Raw genomic sequence first — 19,949 nt, 5'->3', positions numbered from 1 at the left:
TGCCCACCCGGTCGAAAATTTCTGGCGCCGCCCCTGATGTTTCCCATTTTTCCTGGGCACAATCAATCCATTCTTCAAAATCCTTATCAATTTCCTTCAGGTCAATCCTGACATTGTCATTCTATCTTCGTATTGGCATCCCTACAGGTCTCTTTCCGTCAGGTTTACCCAAGAAGAGCCCGTAAACTTTTCATGCGTTTATAGAAGTGGCAGAAACAATGAGTCATGTATAAACCGAAGAAGCAAACAAACAAGGCATAGAGCTAGTCATTTCGGTTACGGCTCGCTAATGAATTGGCGCATTTTACGACCCATTAATAATACTCCGAGAGCGCAGTTCCAGTTTACTCTGGCACTGGGGCAGAATCCGCAGACTCGCAGTTAAAAAGTTGTGCCAAAGCAACTCCTTTTGCTTTCGTCACAGTTCCCGACACGGAGGACGACCAAATTCTCTGCGAGCAATTAAAAGAAGCAAACACGCAAAGAAGAAAACAAGTCTGTTTAAATATTTCTTGCTAATGAAACTGTGTCCACACAGTCTGAACCTGACCCAAACTTTCGACTGGAAGAAACAGGACCCTTCTGCACGCAATTTGAATTGATGAACTTAGTTTTCTCTCTTCTGTGGGCCGGCTCGCATTAAAAAAAAAATCTCTTGAAACGTAACAAACAAGTATTTTAACAACAGTTTGGTTGCATGTTTCAGTAAAATGACAGGATATTTCGCACCCATGACCACTGCGTACGCAAGATTTTTTTTCGGGAGGGACTGGAATTGTAAAGGTGGATAGATAGTATGTAGCTTCGTTCTAGGGGGCGGTACACAATAAAATATTTCATACTTTTCACTCTATTAAAATTGTGTGAATTGTTGTTTTAAGTGCGCTTTATGCACAGAACGGTTAATCGGGACTAGACCTACAGTTTAAAGTGGGGTCCGAATCACTATGTGCCTCCACCTCTATTGAAATTGTACTCGAAGACAAAAACAGTAATCGGGGGGGCCATTTTTAAGGGGGGTGCATTTACACCCTTCCCCTTTATCGAGTTCTCTACTGATTTCGACTTGAAAATTTTTATTTTCTCAAAATTTCGGGAGGGGCTGTGGCCATATCACTTCCCTCTCTATGTACACCAGTGCCTATGACAACCAAAACACTGAAAGCAGAACCTACTTTTTGAGTCAACTCTAACAATTGTTTACAAAAAAAAGTGTAAGTAATAAAAGTATCAAACATTTCCCTTTAAATTAACATAAATTAACCTATTATACTTCACATGGTCCTCTTGCATTATCTCATGCTCCTTAATAAGAACAATTTGATGAAAACCCGGCTCGCCCTTTGCATACACCAGTAGTTTTATCAACTGCTACATTTCAAATTACTCGTGTAACCACAGCTGGTATTAAACAACTTCAAAAATGTTTTGTGGTTGATAATGCGAATATATAAAAATAGTATCAACCACAAGAATGCATTTTTACTGGTGTTCACTATAAAATATATTTGATTCATTTCCTTTCTATGTGCACACTAAGAAGTAGTTTGTGGATATTCATGACGAGTAGCATGATTACAATTCGGCAGAACTTATCCACTGGGTAAGTTAGGTTAAGAAGTTTCTAACAATGGAGTCGATTTTCCTATTGTTCCTCACGGAAGCCACTGCTATCTTAAAGGGTTTAACAGCAATCCAACGATACCGTAACGAATTTGAACACGATATGTGTATATATAGAAGTGGCTAAAAGATAACTCAATCGGCACCCTGTCCATTGTTGGACGACTCGGCGTCCATCATCAATCACCAATCTTGAAATACTTGGAAGTTCGAAAAACTTCAACGTGGAATTGGCACGCTTCTTTCCTTCAAAATTTCTAACTGGGATTGTGTTGCGTGTCGTATTTCAAGTCCAAAACGCTTCCATCACGATCGTTTGAGAATAGAAGTAGAAGAGAAAAGGACGGTCATTTTTTTCTTCCCCGGTGCGGTCCTTAGGCAGTGGAAAATCAAACCGACCTGTTCATAAATAAACGTTTGTTTCGCCACAACGGTGACATCTGAATGATGGATGGGTTATACAAATAGAGTATCGATACGAAAATTTCATGCAAGACATATTGTCAGCCTCTTTCTTAAAATCTAGGCATGCGCGCATATTATTACGAAAAACAAAGAAAAGTAAGCAATAGGACAAGTTTTAATATAATGATAGTGGCGATAATGCAAAAATATCGTACAAATGACTTGTGAACATGAGCGTATCACATTTTTTCCCCAGGGAGGCAAACAAACCTCTTTTCCAGCAGGAAGACAACGCTTTTTCCATGGGGGGTAAACAACACTTCCTAGGAAATCAATGCTTTATTTTGAACATTTGGAAAGGGAATAACATTTCCACGTAAAAAAAACAAAAACAGGATGAACAGTATCACCACTCGTTTTCCAGGGGACAAGGGCAGGGCACCCGCCTATGTTGTGTGTGTGTGGTGATGATTTGCATTATAAAGTTTAGCCCCCATTAAATGAAGGCTATTGACGCTCCAAATGTAGGCGACAGAGTCGTTTCAGGACTAAAAGAATAAGGTTTGTCAATTATATTTTAAGACATCCACTTTATTGTGGTACCTTCGATACTAATCTCTTAACATTACTTAGGCATTTATATCTCACAATTTACAATATGTAAACGTTGATTGTTTGGAAACTTTGGAAAATAGAACAACCAAGGTATATCTATAAATCAAAATTAGTGTAATCGTAAATACCAGTGTAAACTTTTTTTTAAAATTTTGATGTAAATTGTAAAACAAAAAATGAAATAAATTAGTACATAACAAACAGGGGAACCTAAATTCTGATTTATTCTGGTTTATTGTTTAAAGGCACCAGGACATAAGCCTATACCCCCTGAATGTATGCGGGTGGAGGCGGTCTTCTTTATGGGGTTCTCTAACTGTCCTCGCCTACCTCCGTAGCGGAGTGGTTAGCAAATCCCGGGTTAGAAGCCGACCTGGACATCCATATCATCACTCATCCTCAACGTCCTGATTATATAAAAGTGGAAGAAAAGCGCCACTAAATGACAAAAATCAAATCAAATCAAATCAATTGTCCTCACAACATCAGCTCAACCAATAAAGCTCGGTCCACAAAGGAAATCGAAGACAAAACCTCTTGTAACAAAAGCGGATGGCTTAACTATTCTAACTTTTCAAACCTCTTAACAAGAAATTGGATTCTTCCTTGCTGCTTTCATAAATATCTATTTTATGTACGAAACGCCTAGACATATTTTAACAATTTCCTTAGTCCAAACGCAATTTAATTATCAACATTCTTAATTGATATTGGAGCGATACAACGCCAGAGGTCCCAGGTTCGAATCGCGGTCTGGGCATGGGTATTCTCTGTGAGTGTCCCTTCATTGCTCATCTTCATCGTCACGATTAGTCAAAAGTGGAAAAAAGTGACACAAAATACATAACAACACACACATACGCACACACACACGCACACACACACACACACATACACACCCACACACACACCCACACACACACACACACACACATATATATATATATATATATATATATATATATATATATATAGGCTATATATATATATATATATATATATATATATGCGTACGTGTGTAAAATTTAATTCATTATCAACTTTTGTTCCAAGGTAATGTGTAAGTATTACATATGTATTTGAAAATGTGTGTATTTTATGTATAAATCTCAAAATATAACAAATTTGCTGTAAACTAAAAAAGCAGAAGCTTGTTGTGTGCAGCATAAGTAAATAAACATTTATTCTATCAATGCGTCTCCGTAATCACCACACCGACACCCAAACAGACATTAAGAGAAATCTTATGTAATTTTAAAAGCTAAATACGTACACTTACCGATGTGTTTTGGGGAGTCCTTCACGAGGCCGCAATTAAGCCCATCCTTCCAGGGTTATCTCTCGCAGGTACTTTTCCGCCCTGACCCACTGTTTTCCTTCACTCCTTATCTTCAGACGTCCCATTGATTCCACTAGTGGACAATTCTCTTGTCCTTTGTAGAAAAGTATTTGTTTACGTTATTTTTCTTCCACGTTAAGTAGAATGTTGCTACACTTCATGGAGTTGTTTATTCTGTTGTAGAAGCTCTCTACACTGAAACTTCCAACAAGGGAAAACAAATATTTGCCAGGGTTGACCCAAAGAAGCCTCTGACACGTGCTGACCACCAGTAATGTACCCATGAGGAATCATGGCTGAATACTCTCCTACTTCATATATGCTGAAATAGAAAGAAAAAAGAGGAATTAATACACATATATGTAGGAAAGCCCAATTTCCATACATATCGGAGACATTTCTACTTAAACTTTCAAATAATTTATCATCAATTTACGTTCTTTGCTTCATATTTCGGTTAATTTACGTCGCTTTTCTACCCGCTGAGTGAATCGCGACGATGAAGATGAACTGAAGAAATTGATGATGGGGGAATGATAGGGTTCGAACCTGCGACCTTAATCTATTTAGTACCTACTCAACTATCCACTCCCCAATTGGTTTAATTATACAAATTAAAATTCTTTTGTTTTTGTTCTAAATCTAGTTTATGCACAGGTAGACTAATCGGGACTGGATCTACAGTTAAAGTGGGATCCGAACCCGGATCCCCTCGATTTCAAGACGACGAAATTACCACTACGCAATCGAGGAAGCCTCCTAACGTAAAATTGTAAGTTTTAAAGAGAAATTCTCTTTCTTTGCACAAGACAAAGAATTCTACTGTAATTTTTCGCTTTCGAATTGTACTTGAAATACGTACGTACAACTCTGGAATTCTCATTTCAAATCATTACACATTTAGCAATATTAATAAAATATTCATTCATTCATTCATACACTGCAACCTCCAGGTTTTCCTATCTTGCGCTTTACGTTTCAAATCAGTGTAGGATCCAATTAATTTAATGCCTAGCAGCAAATATCTGTTAAATTTCTTCCAATGCATCACTCGGGGATACCCATTTCAAATCAACAATATTAATCAAATAGTTATGTAAAGATTAAGCACAGACACACAAATGCACATGTTTAAAACATTAGATAATTTTCTGCAATAGTATCTGTCGAAATTACAATGCAAATTTCGAGGAACTTCTTTAGCTGCAGATTACTATATTGCATTTGTATTTCTCCAGCTTATTTTGCATAAAGATTAAATGAAAACAACATTTACTCAAGTAAAGTTCAGAGAGAATCATAGGCGGAGTTCTGGAAGGGCCAGGGGAGGCCTGGTCCCCCCCCACTTAAATAATACTAAAAAAATAACACATGATTAAGTTCAATTCCTACATTTTTGTTATGAAGCCATACCGCAAATCTTGACGTTTGGCATGATGGCATGTGCGGTAATTACGCCGCAATTTAATTTCTATTTCAATTTAATTTTTCTATAATTTCTGAAGCTTACTATTGTACCGTAACTTTTTTATTGTATCAATAAAAAAATAATGAAATGCAAAATGCAATAATCGTACTGCTTTGCTTATTTAAAACTGACAACCAATATACTAATTAACATTTGTTTACTTAAGCGAGGAAATTTAACATTTTTAAATCTAAAAGGCCTAGAACTCAGTGTTTTTAAGTTGTTCATTTTTAATTTCCGGGGGAAGGTCTCCGGACCCCTTATAAGCTAGGGGATATTCAACAACCCTCAGGTACATCATATGCTTCTTCCAGAGTCTGGCCCCTCCAAAGCAAAAGCTTAAACTCCGCCCATGCAGAGAATGTACCGTACGTGAGAGAGTGCAAGTTTAACTTCAGGTAGAGTAGATAAGCGTGTGAGGAGCAGCGAACGTAGCACTCAGTTGACTTCGAGTGTCGATTCGAGTGCCCATCTCTGTGTTGTTTCATACTTGTAAAGTTAGTTTTAAGATGTATTTTCATACCAACACCTGTACATAAATCACTTAGTCTACGCTATCTGTATCTAAAGTAGATCGAAGCTTTCAGTTATTTGTGGAATTTTCATTACCCAACCATGCAACACAAGTAAGATACATTACAATTGCGCATATATAACATGTAATATGTAAATAATATGTATTCATATCCAGGTATTATTAGAATAATACATAAATAAAGGAAAAGTTTACAGGATTCTTGTTGGGAGACCTGATGGTAAGAGATCTGTAGGAAGGCCAAGACGAAGATGGAGGGATAACGTTGAGATGGACCTAAGGAAAATCGGTAAGGATTGAAAAAGATTGGGTGGATGTTGCCCAGGATAGGGACAGATGGAAGGCTTGTGTTGTAGCAGCCATAAACCTTCGACTTTAAAAATGCTAGAGAGTTAATTAGTTAGTTCATATATAACATAACGTAAAACATCTCAGACATTGTAACATCCCAGAAATATAAATGTAACATTGCGTGCTGTAGGGTGTTTAGGTGAGATCACTGTTTTGAAAGAGTATACCAAGCAATATGTATATTAACTTATTTACAAAAATAAACACTATTTAGAGTTCTTTTGTTTTCCGATTTTCTTCAGTCTTTACTAAAACTACCTTAAAGTACTAATTTGTTGTCACAAAATGTCTATTTTTTTATGTTCACGCGTAAAGCTATAAGATACAGACGTGGAATCGAGGTAAAGCATGAATATTCACATAATTAAGAAAGAAAGATAAAATAAAATACAAATAACTAAATACCACTGCGGTTGCAATACGGAACAAAGAGAAGTTTCATACGTCACTGCACCAAGTACTGCATCATTAATTGCATTGCAGATGTACGCAGCGTTAACTTAATATCTATCAGTGAATTGCGAAAACAATGGTGAGTTTGCGTGTGGCATATCAAATTAAAGATATTTGCATGAACTTAACTTGCAGCCAAGTCACTTCACATCCTGATGGACCTTGAAACGAAGTATCGAAGGCTTTTCTTAAGTCAGTTCCGGAATAAGCGAAAAGATAAGCTAATGGATTCGATTGCAGGAGTGTCGATAACAATTTTAATGACATAATAGAAGCAGTATTGTGGGATACGGTGGAAGAATGCCTTGTTTGGTGTATTAATATCCTCCAGAAATAAAAAGACTAAACTCATATGGTCTATATCCGATATAGACCATATGGCACTCTCGTATGTGAAAGTTTGCGTGCGACCCCTGAGGAAGAATTCTGCTATCTATTTCGCACATTTTTTTTTAATCTCCGTGAATAATCTATGCCTGTGGCCCATTACTTAGTTTGTATTTCCATTTTATAACAGCAGTTTGTTAATTATGTACATGTTCTTTAATTATTTATCGCTGCTAAAGGAAGCTTTCAGGATGTACCACGTGACGTGTCACGAATGGGAGAGTGAACTACGAAAATATATCGAGAGGAAGCAAGGAGGTAGAATGTGGTGTGGTGGAAAGATAGAATAAGATAGACACGAGAATACCGCATTTCACCGCATAATAACAAATACATAAAACATAAAATAACAAATGTTATGTCACTTTTTTTTTGTTGCAAAAATGCGAAAATTATATCAAGATTTTTTTAATGTGTCAGTATTACTAAATTGTATTTGGTGCAAGATTACGATGCACGGAATATTCGTAATCTTCTATGTCCGAAGATTCTGCACCGCTATCGTTATCTGATGCGACGATTTCGCGATTAAAGGTAATGAACCAATTTTGGGGCTTAAAAAACAGGATGCGACGATTATGCGGTGAAATACAGTACGTAAGATGTAGAGAAATGGGAAAGTCAGGTTGCTCCCCTATGCATTCTTAACGCAACTGACTATTGTTCCCATAATACAGCATATCAATTAGAACAATTACATGGAATATATGTATACTTCTGCAAAGCACCTGTCAAAAGGAGTGCAGAATATGAAAATCAACAAGATGGCACATAAAACCTTAATACCATCCGACTGATAGTTTTCACATTCCCCTAATGCTACATGCTACTAGAGCGTTTCCTGACATTCGCTTCGAGATTCGGCGGCAAGCGGCCCGGCCTCAGAGCATGTCTTTCCCGGCGAACGGGGTCCGCGACAGTCGGTAGAGTCGGCTATTAGAATTACAGTTTTCATATTGTGTACTAACCTTGACTACAGAAGGTGTTGAAAATTATGTCCCTCTGCTGCAACAGATTCCTGGCATCTCCGAAGGAAATTGGCATTTACACGTGCAAGTTCGTCTACTGTAATTATCCCGATTTCTCGTACAATACTCTCTTTTAACTCACGGATGGTGTGCGGATTGTCTTTGTATACTTCATTTTTTAGATTTCCCCATAAATAAAATTCGCAGGCTGACAAATCGGGGGACCTAGAGGGTTTTTGAAACACCCGTTTCTTGTGAGAGGCGGCGGATAGATTTCCGACGAGACTGTTCTAACCTTTGTCCTATCTGATCGAGTTTTTCCTCAGTAAGTACACGTGGGTTTTTCTTTCCACTTTTATTCAGAATTGACCCTGTTACTCTAAACTTTTTTACGAGGTTTAATATAGTGGTCCTATGTGGAACGGGAACACCAGAAAATTTCGTTGCAAAACGTCGTCGCACTCCTCCACAATTCCTCTTTCCGAAGTAACACTCGACAAGATAAATCCTTTTGTAATGTAAACTTTTGTGGTACCATATTAAACCACAATCTTCAACATACGGACACGACACAACACAACTTCCGAGGGAGGATTATACTGGCTTCAGTCTGCAACGTCAACAGAAAGGGAAAGAGAGCGAAGGCAGAGAGAGCGAAAGAACAGACTGTAGCGTGCGACTGTCGCGGAACCGTTCACCGGGAAAGACAAGCGCTGATGCCGGGCCGCTTGCTGCTGAGTCTCTGTATTATGAAGGCTTTTGAAAACACAACTTCAATTTTGTTCTTAATATAAACGCAAATTGAGTATAATAGAGATGCCTGAGCTACAAACTTCAGTGATATTATTATCCAGAATGAACCACAGGAAAACGATAAGGTTTGTTTTTCTTCATTAAATTTCTTCATTGTTTCGCCTTGATATAAAAAGCGACGTCCTGTGCGGCTACATGACCTGGTGCGTATTGTCAACTAGTGCCAGAAAAATTATATGGATGGATTAATTAGTATCGTGGTTATTAGGTTCGGGGGGGGGGGGGGATAGAACGAATGTCTCTACATTTCAAGACAATTGGAATTGTTCACTTCTAGTTACAAAAAAGCAGAAAGGTTGTTGAGTTAGTAAACATTCTAACAGAAAAAGCAAAGTAAAAACTGCACTAGATCGAGTTTCTTTTAATGTTCTACCATGTAATCCACATAAATCATTCCACAGGTTTCAAAAATCCAAAAATTAGAGTTTTACGTGAGAAGTGACACAATATTAACTTTATGACTAAAATTATCCTCCAACGTTTAACGTGTTTTTCTTGAACGAGGTGTGTCAAAGTTTATAACAAAAGTGAAAAACTATTCATTTCAGCACACTATCTGTGTGAAATGTAAAAAACATAATAATAAAATAACAAAGAACAGTTGTGTTCGAAACTAACTCACCTGCTGGATCGAGAAGAGCCTTTCCGAGGATATAATAATAAAAATAAATTTGGAATAAAAATGGTTTTTATTATTAGTTTATAATAGTTATTATTGCATAATAATAATCATAACCATAATAATAATAATTGTTATTTCTACTATTCAACGACTTGAACCCCATTCAAAAACTTCTGGCGATGTCCATGTTTGTCATATTACGTTCTCAGTAGCAATGTAGTAAATTTAATGGTATATAATGATCCTTCTATAATACGTAACAGATACTGTACTAAAAGGTACATGGATATCTTTAATAAGTTAAAATTCCGGACGCATCAGCCCTTTCAGGACCTCACTGCCTAAATGACTTCTTCATTTTGTGACGAGCAAATCCAATTGCCGCTGTTTTCTGACTTTCTGGACCGGAATTCACTACTTCTTTCCAAGTAACTCCTCAACTTTCTCCACGAAAGTGGGCCAATACTGACATTTTGAGGATCGCCCCCGGCATCGAACCAGGGACCATTCGCATGCATCAAAGGCGAAAATACTAAGCATACGCTGAGCCTATTTTTCATAAGTTGGTAATGGTGGAAAGGTGACACTGGAATGAACGTTCCTTGGAAATGAAACCTAGTTCAGCGCCCTGCGACGTCAGACGTTCTGGGTTCGAAACCGAATTCTGGCAAGGTCATGAGTGTTCTTTGTGAGTGTCCCTTCATCGTATATCATCACTCATTCTTATCGTCGCGATTAGCCAAAAGTGGCAGAAAAGTAAAATCAACCATATCAATCAATCCTTTGAAATGAAAGCTGCGTTTTTACAGTAAATTGTCTTATCTGTATTTAATACGGTATTTGCCGGCGTATAAGACGCACCGGCGCATAAGACGCCTCCTTTTTTTGTACACATTTTTTAGGAAAAAGCTTTATCACTGAATATTATAATTAATTTACAGTATTTCAAATATAAAGTAATATATAGGTCTACTTTCAACAAATTACTTACCTAATCTAACTAGAAAAGAATACATTTTAATCTTTGTCACACACAAGAAAGAAATCGTCTAACACAGAACAGAGAAAATTTTCAGAAATGAATGTAATAAAAAAACTGAGTATCGGTGTATAAGACGCACCCTGTTTCTCATATCTATTCTTAAAGGAGAAAAGTGTGTCTTATACGCCGGCAAATACGGTACTTGTTTTGTTTACAAAATCTAAGAAATATTTGAATTTAAAATGGTTTTCTTACTGCATGTGCTTCATGGAAAGATGCAGGTAGGTGTGAGAAAAAATGTTAAGCCTATTTAGCATACAATAATCAGCCTGAATACACAGTGAGAAATTAGTTTAACAATGCTATCTGTACTTCCCCTGCGCCAATTATGATATTACTTTGACAGAACGTTTCTATTGTTCGTAAACAGTCTTCCCGAGTCTTTGCACTTGGTTGCATGCCTTGAAGCTTCTCGACATTGAACCGAAGAACCTAACCGTATAATATATGGGTCACGAAAATGAATACACGCGACCATGGCTTGGCTTTTATCCAATTAAGAGTAAATGCTTTTCAGTTTCTGATTGAATAGCTCCATATCCTGGGACCTGGGATGTTGAATCTCTCGTTAAATCATCATTGTTGCATTGCGCATGCGTCCATCTTATGAACTTCACGGTGAACTTCGAATTCAAATGTTTTGAGATGTTTTAGTTCCTTCTCCTCTCCGGCTCCCTGTTGGTCGAGAGTGGAGAAGTTTAGTAAATGTTGCGTTCTGATTGGCTGTTCGCACAGCGCCACAACAAACGACGTGATAAAACCAGCAAGTTGATCTCTCTTAAAACTTCAGTGAAGAAAAAGCAACGCTCAGATCTCGAGTTGGCGGCGGTCACAGAATACTGCCTGCACAGCACCGGCAACACGCTTCAGGGGGTAAACGTTCGATAAGTGAATTTTTAGACGTGCCTCAAACGAAGATTGGACAAGAGAATCGAGGCTTTTCTGCGTGTGTCTGCGAACATACGAACTTGTACTTGGTGAACAAGAGTGTTACGAACGCATGGCAATGGAAGGTGTCAGTGAAAAGTGCAAAATCAATCGGACATGGATTCGGGAGATGTTTGCGGAATTTATTGGCACATTTATTCTCGTGGTGAGTACAAGCAAATAATAATATTTTTGCAATAAACTCCTGTAATAGAGTACTGCGCGGGAAATCTACATAAATGCAGGAGGTGCATATTGTTGCGAAAGTGTGTATTGTTGGGTCTTTGCTCAGGGGCGGCGCCAGAAATTTTCGACCGGATGGGCAGAAGCTCCATATTGATATATTAGGGTGGGCAGTATAAATGTAAGACCATATATAGTATATATGTGTATGTAAGACGTATGTATCCCCCTCTCTCTACAACTCCCGAATTTCCTCTTACTTCTTTTCCCTTTCCTTTTCTTGTTTTCCTCTTTATCTTTTCTAATCTATTGTCGCATCTTGTTCCATTTCCTTTCGCTTTGTCTCTGATGGACGCAATTATTTCAAGGAAGTGTTTACCCATGTTAATACAGTGAAATAAATGTGAATTAGGTTTAAGCTTGTGTTGCAAATACAAGGCACATACTTGATTTTATGTATTCGGCGACAATGATAGAAAATGCAATGGTAACAATCGTGAAGTTTCTCGTAATTTAAATGCATGTTCCTGAGCATAGTATTTTCATCGTATGAGTTTTTGACTGAACGAGTTTTCTTACTCCTTGGGGGTCACTTTTCTTAGCTTACAAGGTTTGTACAACCGACAAATCTATCTGAATGTTTGTAGTAGCGGCGATTGGGTGCCAACATTTGAGGGGCAAGAACAATATACTTTTTCTTTATAGAAAAGGCTTAGCATAAAGAGGTCATAGTGCGAGGGCAAAAAGTGGCAAAATGTGGCGGGGGAACTGCTTCCCCCACTTCCCGCTCCTCCTAATCGCCGCCACCGAATGTTTGGATTAAAATTATTAGGAATGATTTAAAACACACGCGGGAAACCAATTCTTTGTTCATTGTCCATTAAGTATTCCTAGGCTAATGAAAGGCTATTTTGACAAAATATCACTCATAAGTAATAAACAAGTAAGATTGAAAAATCTGTTCAGAATTGAAGAGATTATTAGCCAAGTTGCTATTAGTTTTCTGAACTGTCATGTTACTAATGCGGGAGAACCAATATACGTATGGTTACATGAACATATTTTTTGAGGTAACAAAATTATTTAGGATACAAGGAATTCATCGAAGTTGATCACCGTGCCAGTAATAATTCATCTATTTTTCATATATGACTTGGGTTGTATTGCGTGACCATTTCGAACACACTAGAATGACAACCTCTATCCTGTGCAGCATACCCTAGAAACTTTATTCTTTCAGGGCAACGAGTCCCTGGCGCTTGGAACCACTATCAAAGTAATAATTTATGATGGTTTGTATTTTGAGTGTCAGCGTGTTTCTTTTCGACCCTTGGTTACTTTCATCTAATCACCATTGAACCTTATCGTCGTCATTATCAAAATTAGCAGAAAAATGACAAAATAAAACAAATAAACCCAACTTACTCTTCCAAAAATGGAGTTTCATTAGTCCATAGCTCTTAGAAAGTTGAGGTGGTAGTTACAATTGCACAGCGTTTCATTAGTGGATCAAGGCAGCTAATTCCGTGAACAATGACGTTGTTTTCTGAAAGTCTCAAATATTTGTCTCTGGACGCATTTTCTGTGGTGATCAAATGCCACGTTTGGTGCGAGTTCTTTCTGTATATTTTTCCCCAATGGCATAACGCTGTCGCATTATAATGGAGAGGTCCCGTGTTCGACTCCCCCTCCTCTGGTGGAAGCACAATGCACACGGGTTCAGACTATACGTTAAACTGTAGGTTTAATCTCGATTAGCCTATCTGAGCAATAAAAGTGGGCTTAAAAAGAAACTAACAAAATCGTCTTCTGGATACTTCGTGACATAACTTTTTTCTTTACTTCAACTGCATCTACAGATTCTGTTGATATTTTCGGTTGATTAATGTGGCAAAATTTATGTGTGGGACTGAATAATTCTGTAGCTTTTTCCATACATAACTGGTTTATTAAAATTTATTCATTTCAGTATTGTAGTGATTATTGTGATTCCTTCTTATTAGTACAATGAATATGAAGTTGATATTTCGCATATCATATTGATATTTGAAGATAACAGGTATATAAAAATTGTAATGAAATAAAAAGGGACACTTCTGTAATTTCAATGCAGAGCTAATTAAAACTATGTTATACTCTCTAGCATACTTAAACCCGAAGGTTTATGGCTGCAGCAACACAAGTCTTCCATCTGTCCCTATTCGGGACAAGATCAATCCAATGTTTCCCATCCTTGCCGATTTATTTTGAGTCCACCTCAACGTTATCCCTCCATCCTCGTCTTGGCCTTCCTACTGGTCTCTTACCATCAGGTTTCCCAACAAGAATTCTGTAAACTTTTATTTCCTCACCCATTCGTGTCACATGGCCTGCCTATCTAAGTCTTCTTGATTAAATTATTCTAATAATAATTAAAAAGTCGAAATAATGTATTGTGTTGCCGGAGAAAGTAACACTAAGATGAAGTTCTTATTTGTTTACTAGCTGATTACCCGGAGTTGCCCGGGTGTTCAATGAATTCTCACTATAGAGTAAAATGTAACAAATTTTATGTACAGCTATTTAGAAGCATAAGTACAGTATACAAATTATAAAGTAAGATCTCTTACAAATTCACTATAATATAAATTTAACAACAATTTATGAGCAATATTTTTAGTTCCACCTTCAAGAGCAAGAATAAATATATTAAACGCCATTAGGAGTGTCACTATTCATCTTAGCGGCCCCGAAAACTATGGATTCCACACTAATATCAGTAGTTTTCGATTATTTTTACATGTCAGCCCCTCCCACCCCTACCCCTAGGGGTGCCAGAGGTGTCTTACCCCCACAGTATTTCTTTCGAGATTGCAAGTGTTATGCTACGTGTTGCAAGTTTGGTTGAAATCGCTCTAGGCGTTCGTTGATTATGCCGGAACAAACATACGCACATACATCCATTTTTATATATTAGAAGATTTGGAGATTATTTTAACCATACCCAGGCCGGGATTTATATACGTATGTGGAGGCCCGGAGCTGCAGTCACCCTAAATTCTGATCTAATCTTGATCACACCCTGCATAATTTTGAGCCTCCTAAGCCTACTAACTGCTTTGAATCATGAAGTATTCATTTGATCACAGTTTTTGTTTCAATAGCTCTAGTAATTACTTTCACTTTCTAATGACAAAAGTGCCTTTTTATGTGTTGATAATATGTGAATATTTCTAGCATAGATAATATTCACAAGTAAAATATACATGTTATGTACACCAGAATACATTTATTTATCGAATCATTCATATACCTATCTCCAAGTATATGTACTTATTGAATTTGATTGGGTGGGCAATCGGGTGGGCACAGGAATTTTTGGGTGGGCGCTTGCCCACCCGTGCCCACCCCTGTCGCCGTCCCTGTCTTTGCTTGTCAACTCGAACATTGATATTCAATGAAAATATGTATTATCCCTGAACAAAATTCCACATTTCATATTTTCTCATGAAGTTTATTGTGTGTCCAGAATCATTCGCGCCTTTTAAATAGTTTTTTTAGTTTGCAATTGTTCGTGGGACTGGATATTTCTAATTGTTGTAATTCTAAGTTTCGAAAATTTTTCGTCTTTGTAATTCTTGCGTACACTTCCTAGAATGTTTAGGCTGAAACTGATTCCATACGTCATTCTTTTCGAAATTCCGAAGATAAACCATGGCAATCCTTTCACTCAAAACTACACATTATCAAGCTTTGATCAGCATCCGTATAACTGCAGGAGTATTAATTAGTACTCTTATATTTTAGGTAACCACTTGATACCTTCGATTATTTTAGTACGAAAATACTTGCTGCCATATCATAAGAAAACTAAACTTTATTGTACAACAATTATGTTTTTAACGCTAACCTTCCTGATGAATGTTTTGACGTTGATATTTATCAGCAGATATCAGTCTTGACAACAATGGGAGCTATACTTAGGCTACAATATTTTCTGTAATTTTTACGTTCCGAATGCAGTGAGGGGAAAACATTGGGATAGGGTTTAAAATTCAGAACATCTTTTATTCTTATGCAGAATCAGTAGCGACGATTGGGTGCCAAAACTAGCGGGTAAAAGGACGGTTTACTTTCTCTTCATAGACAAGGCTTAGCATTAAGTGGGGGGGGGGGACAGTAGGAGGAAACTGCCTCTCACGCCCTCCTAATCGCCACCGATGGACATAACTTATTGTTAAACTCAATTTTCTCTTAAATAGCAAATACAGGAATAATATGCATGCTGATCAAAAGTGTCACAGGTTGTGTGTGCGTGTGTGTTTTTTATCGCAGTTTGGTCATTTTTGACGTTTTCGAAGCTATATTTTTTTGCGTTTATGAAACAGATGCTCACGGGAGTGTTACTGCGTAAATAGTATTACACCTTGGTAATGAAATATTTGAAATTGATTGATTGATTTAGTTTATTTTACTTCGCGTTTTGTGCCTCTTGGCTAATTTGCGAAGATGGGGATGAGTGATGAAATGATGAAATTGATGAATGGACATTCACAAACAACCAAGCCCGAGCGGGATTCGAACCCGGGACCGAAATATTTGAAATGTAATGCGTGTTTTAGAAGGGAGTGAAGTCACCAATGTTGCTATTACTATAACTCCCGTAAATAGTGATTCCTTAGCTGCAATATTCTTACTGGAGATAGATGCCTCAAAATGCAGGAACCCTATTCTCGTATTGGAGCCAAATCGGATGACGCGTTTCAGGATGGCTAAATTCGTAGAGATAGCATATACATCGTATGACTGCTCTGATAATGCATTTGAGTGAAATCGGTCGAAGTATTTCAAGATGTTTGGCGAAAAATTTTGTTTTCCTATGTAAAGTCGCTCCCAATTCTCTTATTTTCAAATATCTGTTTAGAGTATAAAATTGGCGATAGAAACTAAAATTCCAGCTGATTTACGGTATCGCTCTAGCTATAAGTTTTCCATGAGAACTTGGTAATATAGTGTGCAGTTTAGGAGAGGCGGGGGTCGAAAAGGGGGTAAGTCATCATATTGTGACCACAACAGCAGATGCAGGTTCTACATTGAAATTCATGCACCAATCTGATGCGTTCGATGACTGATCTATTTCATTTGAGTGAAATCGGTCATGACGAATAAAAATACCGTATTTTAAACCTACAGAAAATTTAGGAATGCACGTGGCACAGTTCATGTACTGGATTGTGCATTAGTTTTTGACTATCATCCATGAATGCAGACAATTTTAAATATCACATTCTCAGATGCGTCAGTAAAATGCTTACATCTAGTTTCGTGTGGTATCTTAATCTCTAACCGAGACACGAACAGGGAACCTCTTGATTACAAAGTCTTAACCAGTCAGATTTCGAGGAAGCCAATAAAACGTGCAGAAAACCGTGTAGTCTGAATACGACATCCCGCGCATAAGTTAAAACCTTAGCTATTAATATCTTACGAAACATACACGACAGTACTTTAGCGTGCTGAAGAAAATGATGGGGAAACGCCATAAAAATTTCCATAAAGAGTGCATTAAACATTGCATACAACATGGGCGATGACAAGAGCTTACTCTCCCACGTCAGACTAAGTCCAGGTAAGACGGCGACATTTTTCGGTCACATTTTAACAAGCCAAATTTAGGCTTAAGGTAAGTGTTATGTGATTTCGTGTGAAAATGATATGGTTAAAGACAACAATATCAGTGAACATACTTCTGATTTTATTGCTTAGCATATTTACAGATTTCTTTTTCCGAAAGTGACATGTCATGAAACAAGTTTTTCGGTTTTTATTTTCAAAATCCTTTTTCGATTTCGATTCCTCAATATTTTTTATCTACAGATCATGATATTGGAATCAATCAGGATTGGGGGGGCCTCCCCCATGGCGTTTTGGTAACGTCGTTGCCTTGTAATCAAGGGATCCCGAGTTCGATACCAGGTGGAGGTACATAGTAGTTCGGATCCCACTTTAAACTCTAGATCCAGTTCCGATTTCTTATCTGTGCATAAAATGGACTTAAAAACTCAAACTCAAACAAACCAATCAGAATTGGTATTACAGGGTGAAAAATGGTAAAAAATGTCAGTAAAAAGTCGATTTTGTCATTCTTTTAAAAAAAATTTTTTTTAGCATTGACTGAAAAATGCTGAAAAATGTATATATTGTAGTTTGAGAGCTAGGTTTTCTTCTCTGCTTCCTATGCTATTCATCATTTTATGTTCCAATTTGCCATTGTTTACAATTCATAACTTTATAGTATCAAATTAAAACATTGTCTCATCTTCATAAAAACGATAGCTTGGTGTTCCTTAAAACAGATGAGTCATGGCTGATTATGAAGATGGTGGATGCCAGATAATAATTTTATGTTAATGAAATGCTTATTTCTTGAAATCTATCGATAGGTGTAATTAATCAGTGAGTGAGTTATGCCAGTTATGCCCTTTGACTATTATCCATACCAGCTAACTGTAGACCAGACGAACGAGAACAAGTCTCTGCGCAAGTAGTGACGCGAGACGGCTCCACCAATAAACAGTGAGACAAACAGGATTGTGTAATGGGCGACGGGAGTTTTCCCGAATTCCTTCCCATTTCCTCCAGCGTTGCAAACTTTTGAAAAGGATAATATCGAACGCACATGGCAAACAGACCGTAATTTTGTCTCCAGGTCCGTACGATTGGTTTAAGATTTTTTTAGGGAAATATTAGGGATAAAACTGCACGAGCAAATTTTCACAAGCCGTGCATTTAGCGTACAGACTAAGGCCTCCTCTGCCGATATGCGCGGCCCTCCTCTACAGTTAGCTGGGACAGGATATAGTTTTCGCCCCTGGAATCACAGCTTGGTATATTGTTTACCCTGAAAATTGTGTAGAAGACCTTTATGGAGGACCAGAACACTTCCTAAAAGGAGCTCCAGTTCCCAGTCGTGGTTAACCCGATGGTACCAATTAGCTACGTTAGTTATTAAATCAACCACTGAACTAATTCTTTCGCAATTCCAAAACCACACTAGTGTGGGAGGGGTGTCATTTTCACGCCCTGCCTGAGGGCATAAGGACTTTAAACCCGGCCCTGATCGCACCACCCCCTCTCCTTTTGGTCTTCCATTCATTCGTTCAGAGATCGATTTAGAACAAATTCACTGCTCCCAGAAGTGGGTCAGAGCGTGAACTAAAAAAAGAATAACGTAAATCAGAGGGCCACAAGATTTAGGGAGATAAGAGGGAAATTAAAGACTCTATGAACTCTCTGTGTACGTTTCTTTAGCAATATTTCATTTCGAAAAAGTGTTTGCCTCTTCACCAGTTCCACGCTTCGTATTTCGGTTGGTTTTCGGTAGTCTTGGTGGCGTGTTGTCTAGCAGCACAGGAACTGAGGCGGCTTTAAAGGTGTCAGTAGATACAATGGCGTGACCTTGCTCGTACAACAGGGCAAGTTCGGAACACGTTTATGCTTTAGCCTATAGTATGTATGTTTCTTTTAACTATTAAAAATTTGTTGGTTGCAAACAGCAACACCGAGTCGCCCTCTTTGTTGATTTGGTGTCTGCACTGTTTGCACTACGTTCTGGAGCGGTATAACTTTTGTCACGATTATCTCAGAACGAATTGATAGAAAATTATCAAATTTTATCTGAATACTGAATGGGGAAGCTTCTAGAGAATATAATATGTAATACCGGGTGTTTCATAAATAATTGAGGAGTTACAAAAATGTATTGCAAGTAAACTATTGAACTTACACCAGTTCAGAACGAACGAGGAACGCAAACAGTTTGTGCGTGTATGAGTTCACATCCTTGCCGCTAGGCAACACTCAAATCACATCACTCACAGTGTTTTGTTCAATGTGTTGGTCCCCAAGATCACCGGTCCTTACACCGTGTGACTTCTTTTTTGTGAGATTTCGTCCCACCGATGCTGCGTGATATCGCAGACCTAAGCGAGACCTAACTGCGTTCCGCGCATTCTGGACTGGTTTCATTAAAGTAAGTTCAATACTTTACTTGCAATAAATTTTTGTAAACCCTCAATTATTTATGAAACATATACCCTGTTACACCCTATTATATTCGTTTGGACGCTATGATCCCTCGAAAATAGGAATTTTACCTTGAAAGTATGCAACCACGCAGCACAGGTTTACAATTGTCTATAATAGATTTACTTTGTAATTACTATAAACAAAATATATA

General features: G+C 37.7%; 1 protein-coding gene and 1 long non-coding RNA gene across 4 annotated transcripts in view; both read left to right on the top strand.

Moving 5' to 3' along the window:
• LOC145994638 (uncharacterized) overlaps positions 1–19,949 on the top strand; it is a 252,339-nt gene that overhangs the window by 109,640 nt on the left and 122,750 nt on the right. The window lies entirely within an intron of this gene.
• The window catches only part of LOC145994634 (aquaporin-10-like), a 65,425-nt gene continuing 56,892 nt past the window's right edge, over positions 11,417–19,949 (top strand). For all 3 annotated transcript variants that reach the window (XR_014442388.1, XM_083130723.1, XM_083130722.1), the window contains exon 1: positions 11,417–11,714. Coding sequence is in view for 2 of the 3 variants with exons in the window: in XM_083130723.1 (XP_082986849.1) it covers positions 11,622–11,714 (93 nt within the window). In the remaining variant the exon portion in view is untranslated. The remainder of the gene's footprint in view (positions 11,715–19,949) is intronic.

The sequence above is a fragment of the Lepisma saccharinum genome, chromosome 11, assembly GCF_977018435.1.
Source record: "Lepisma saccharinum chromosome 11, izLepSacc3.1, whole genome shotgun sequence".
Taxonomy (NCBI): Eukaryota; Metazoa; Arthropoda; class Insecta; order Zygentoma; family Lepismatidae; genus Lepisma; species Lepisma saccharinum.
This window is presented reverse-complemented; position numbering and strand designations above follow the sequence as displayed.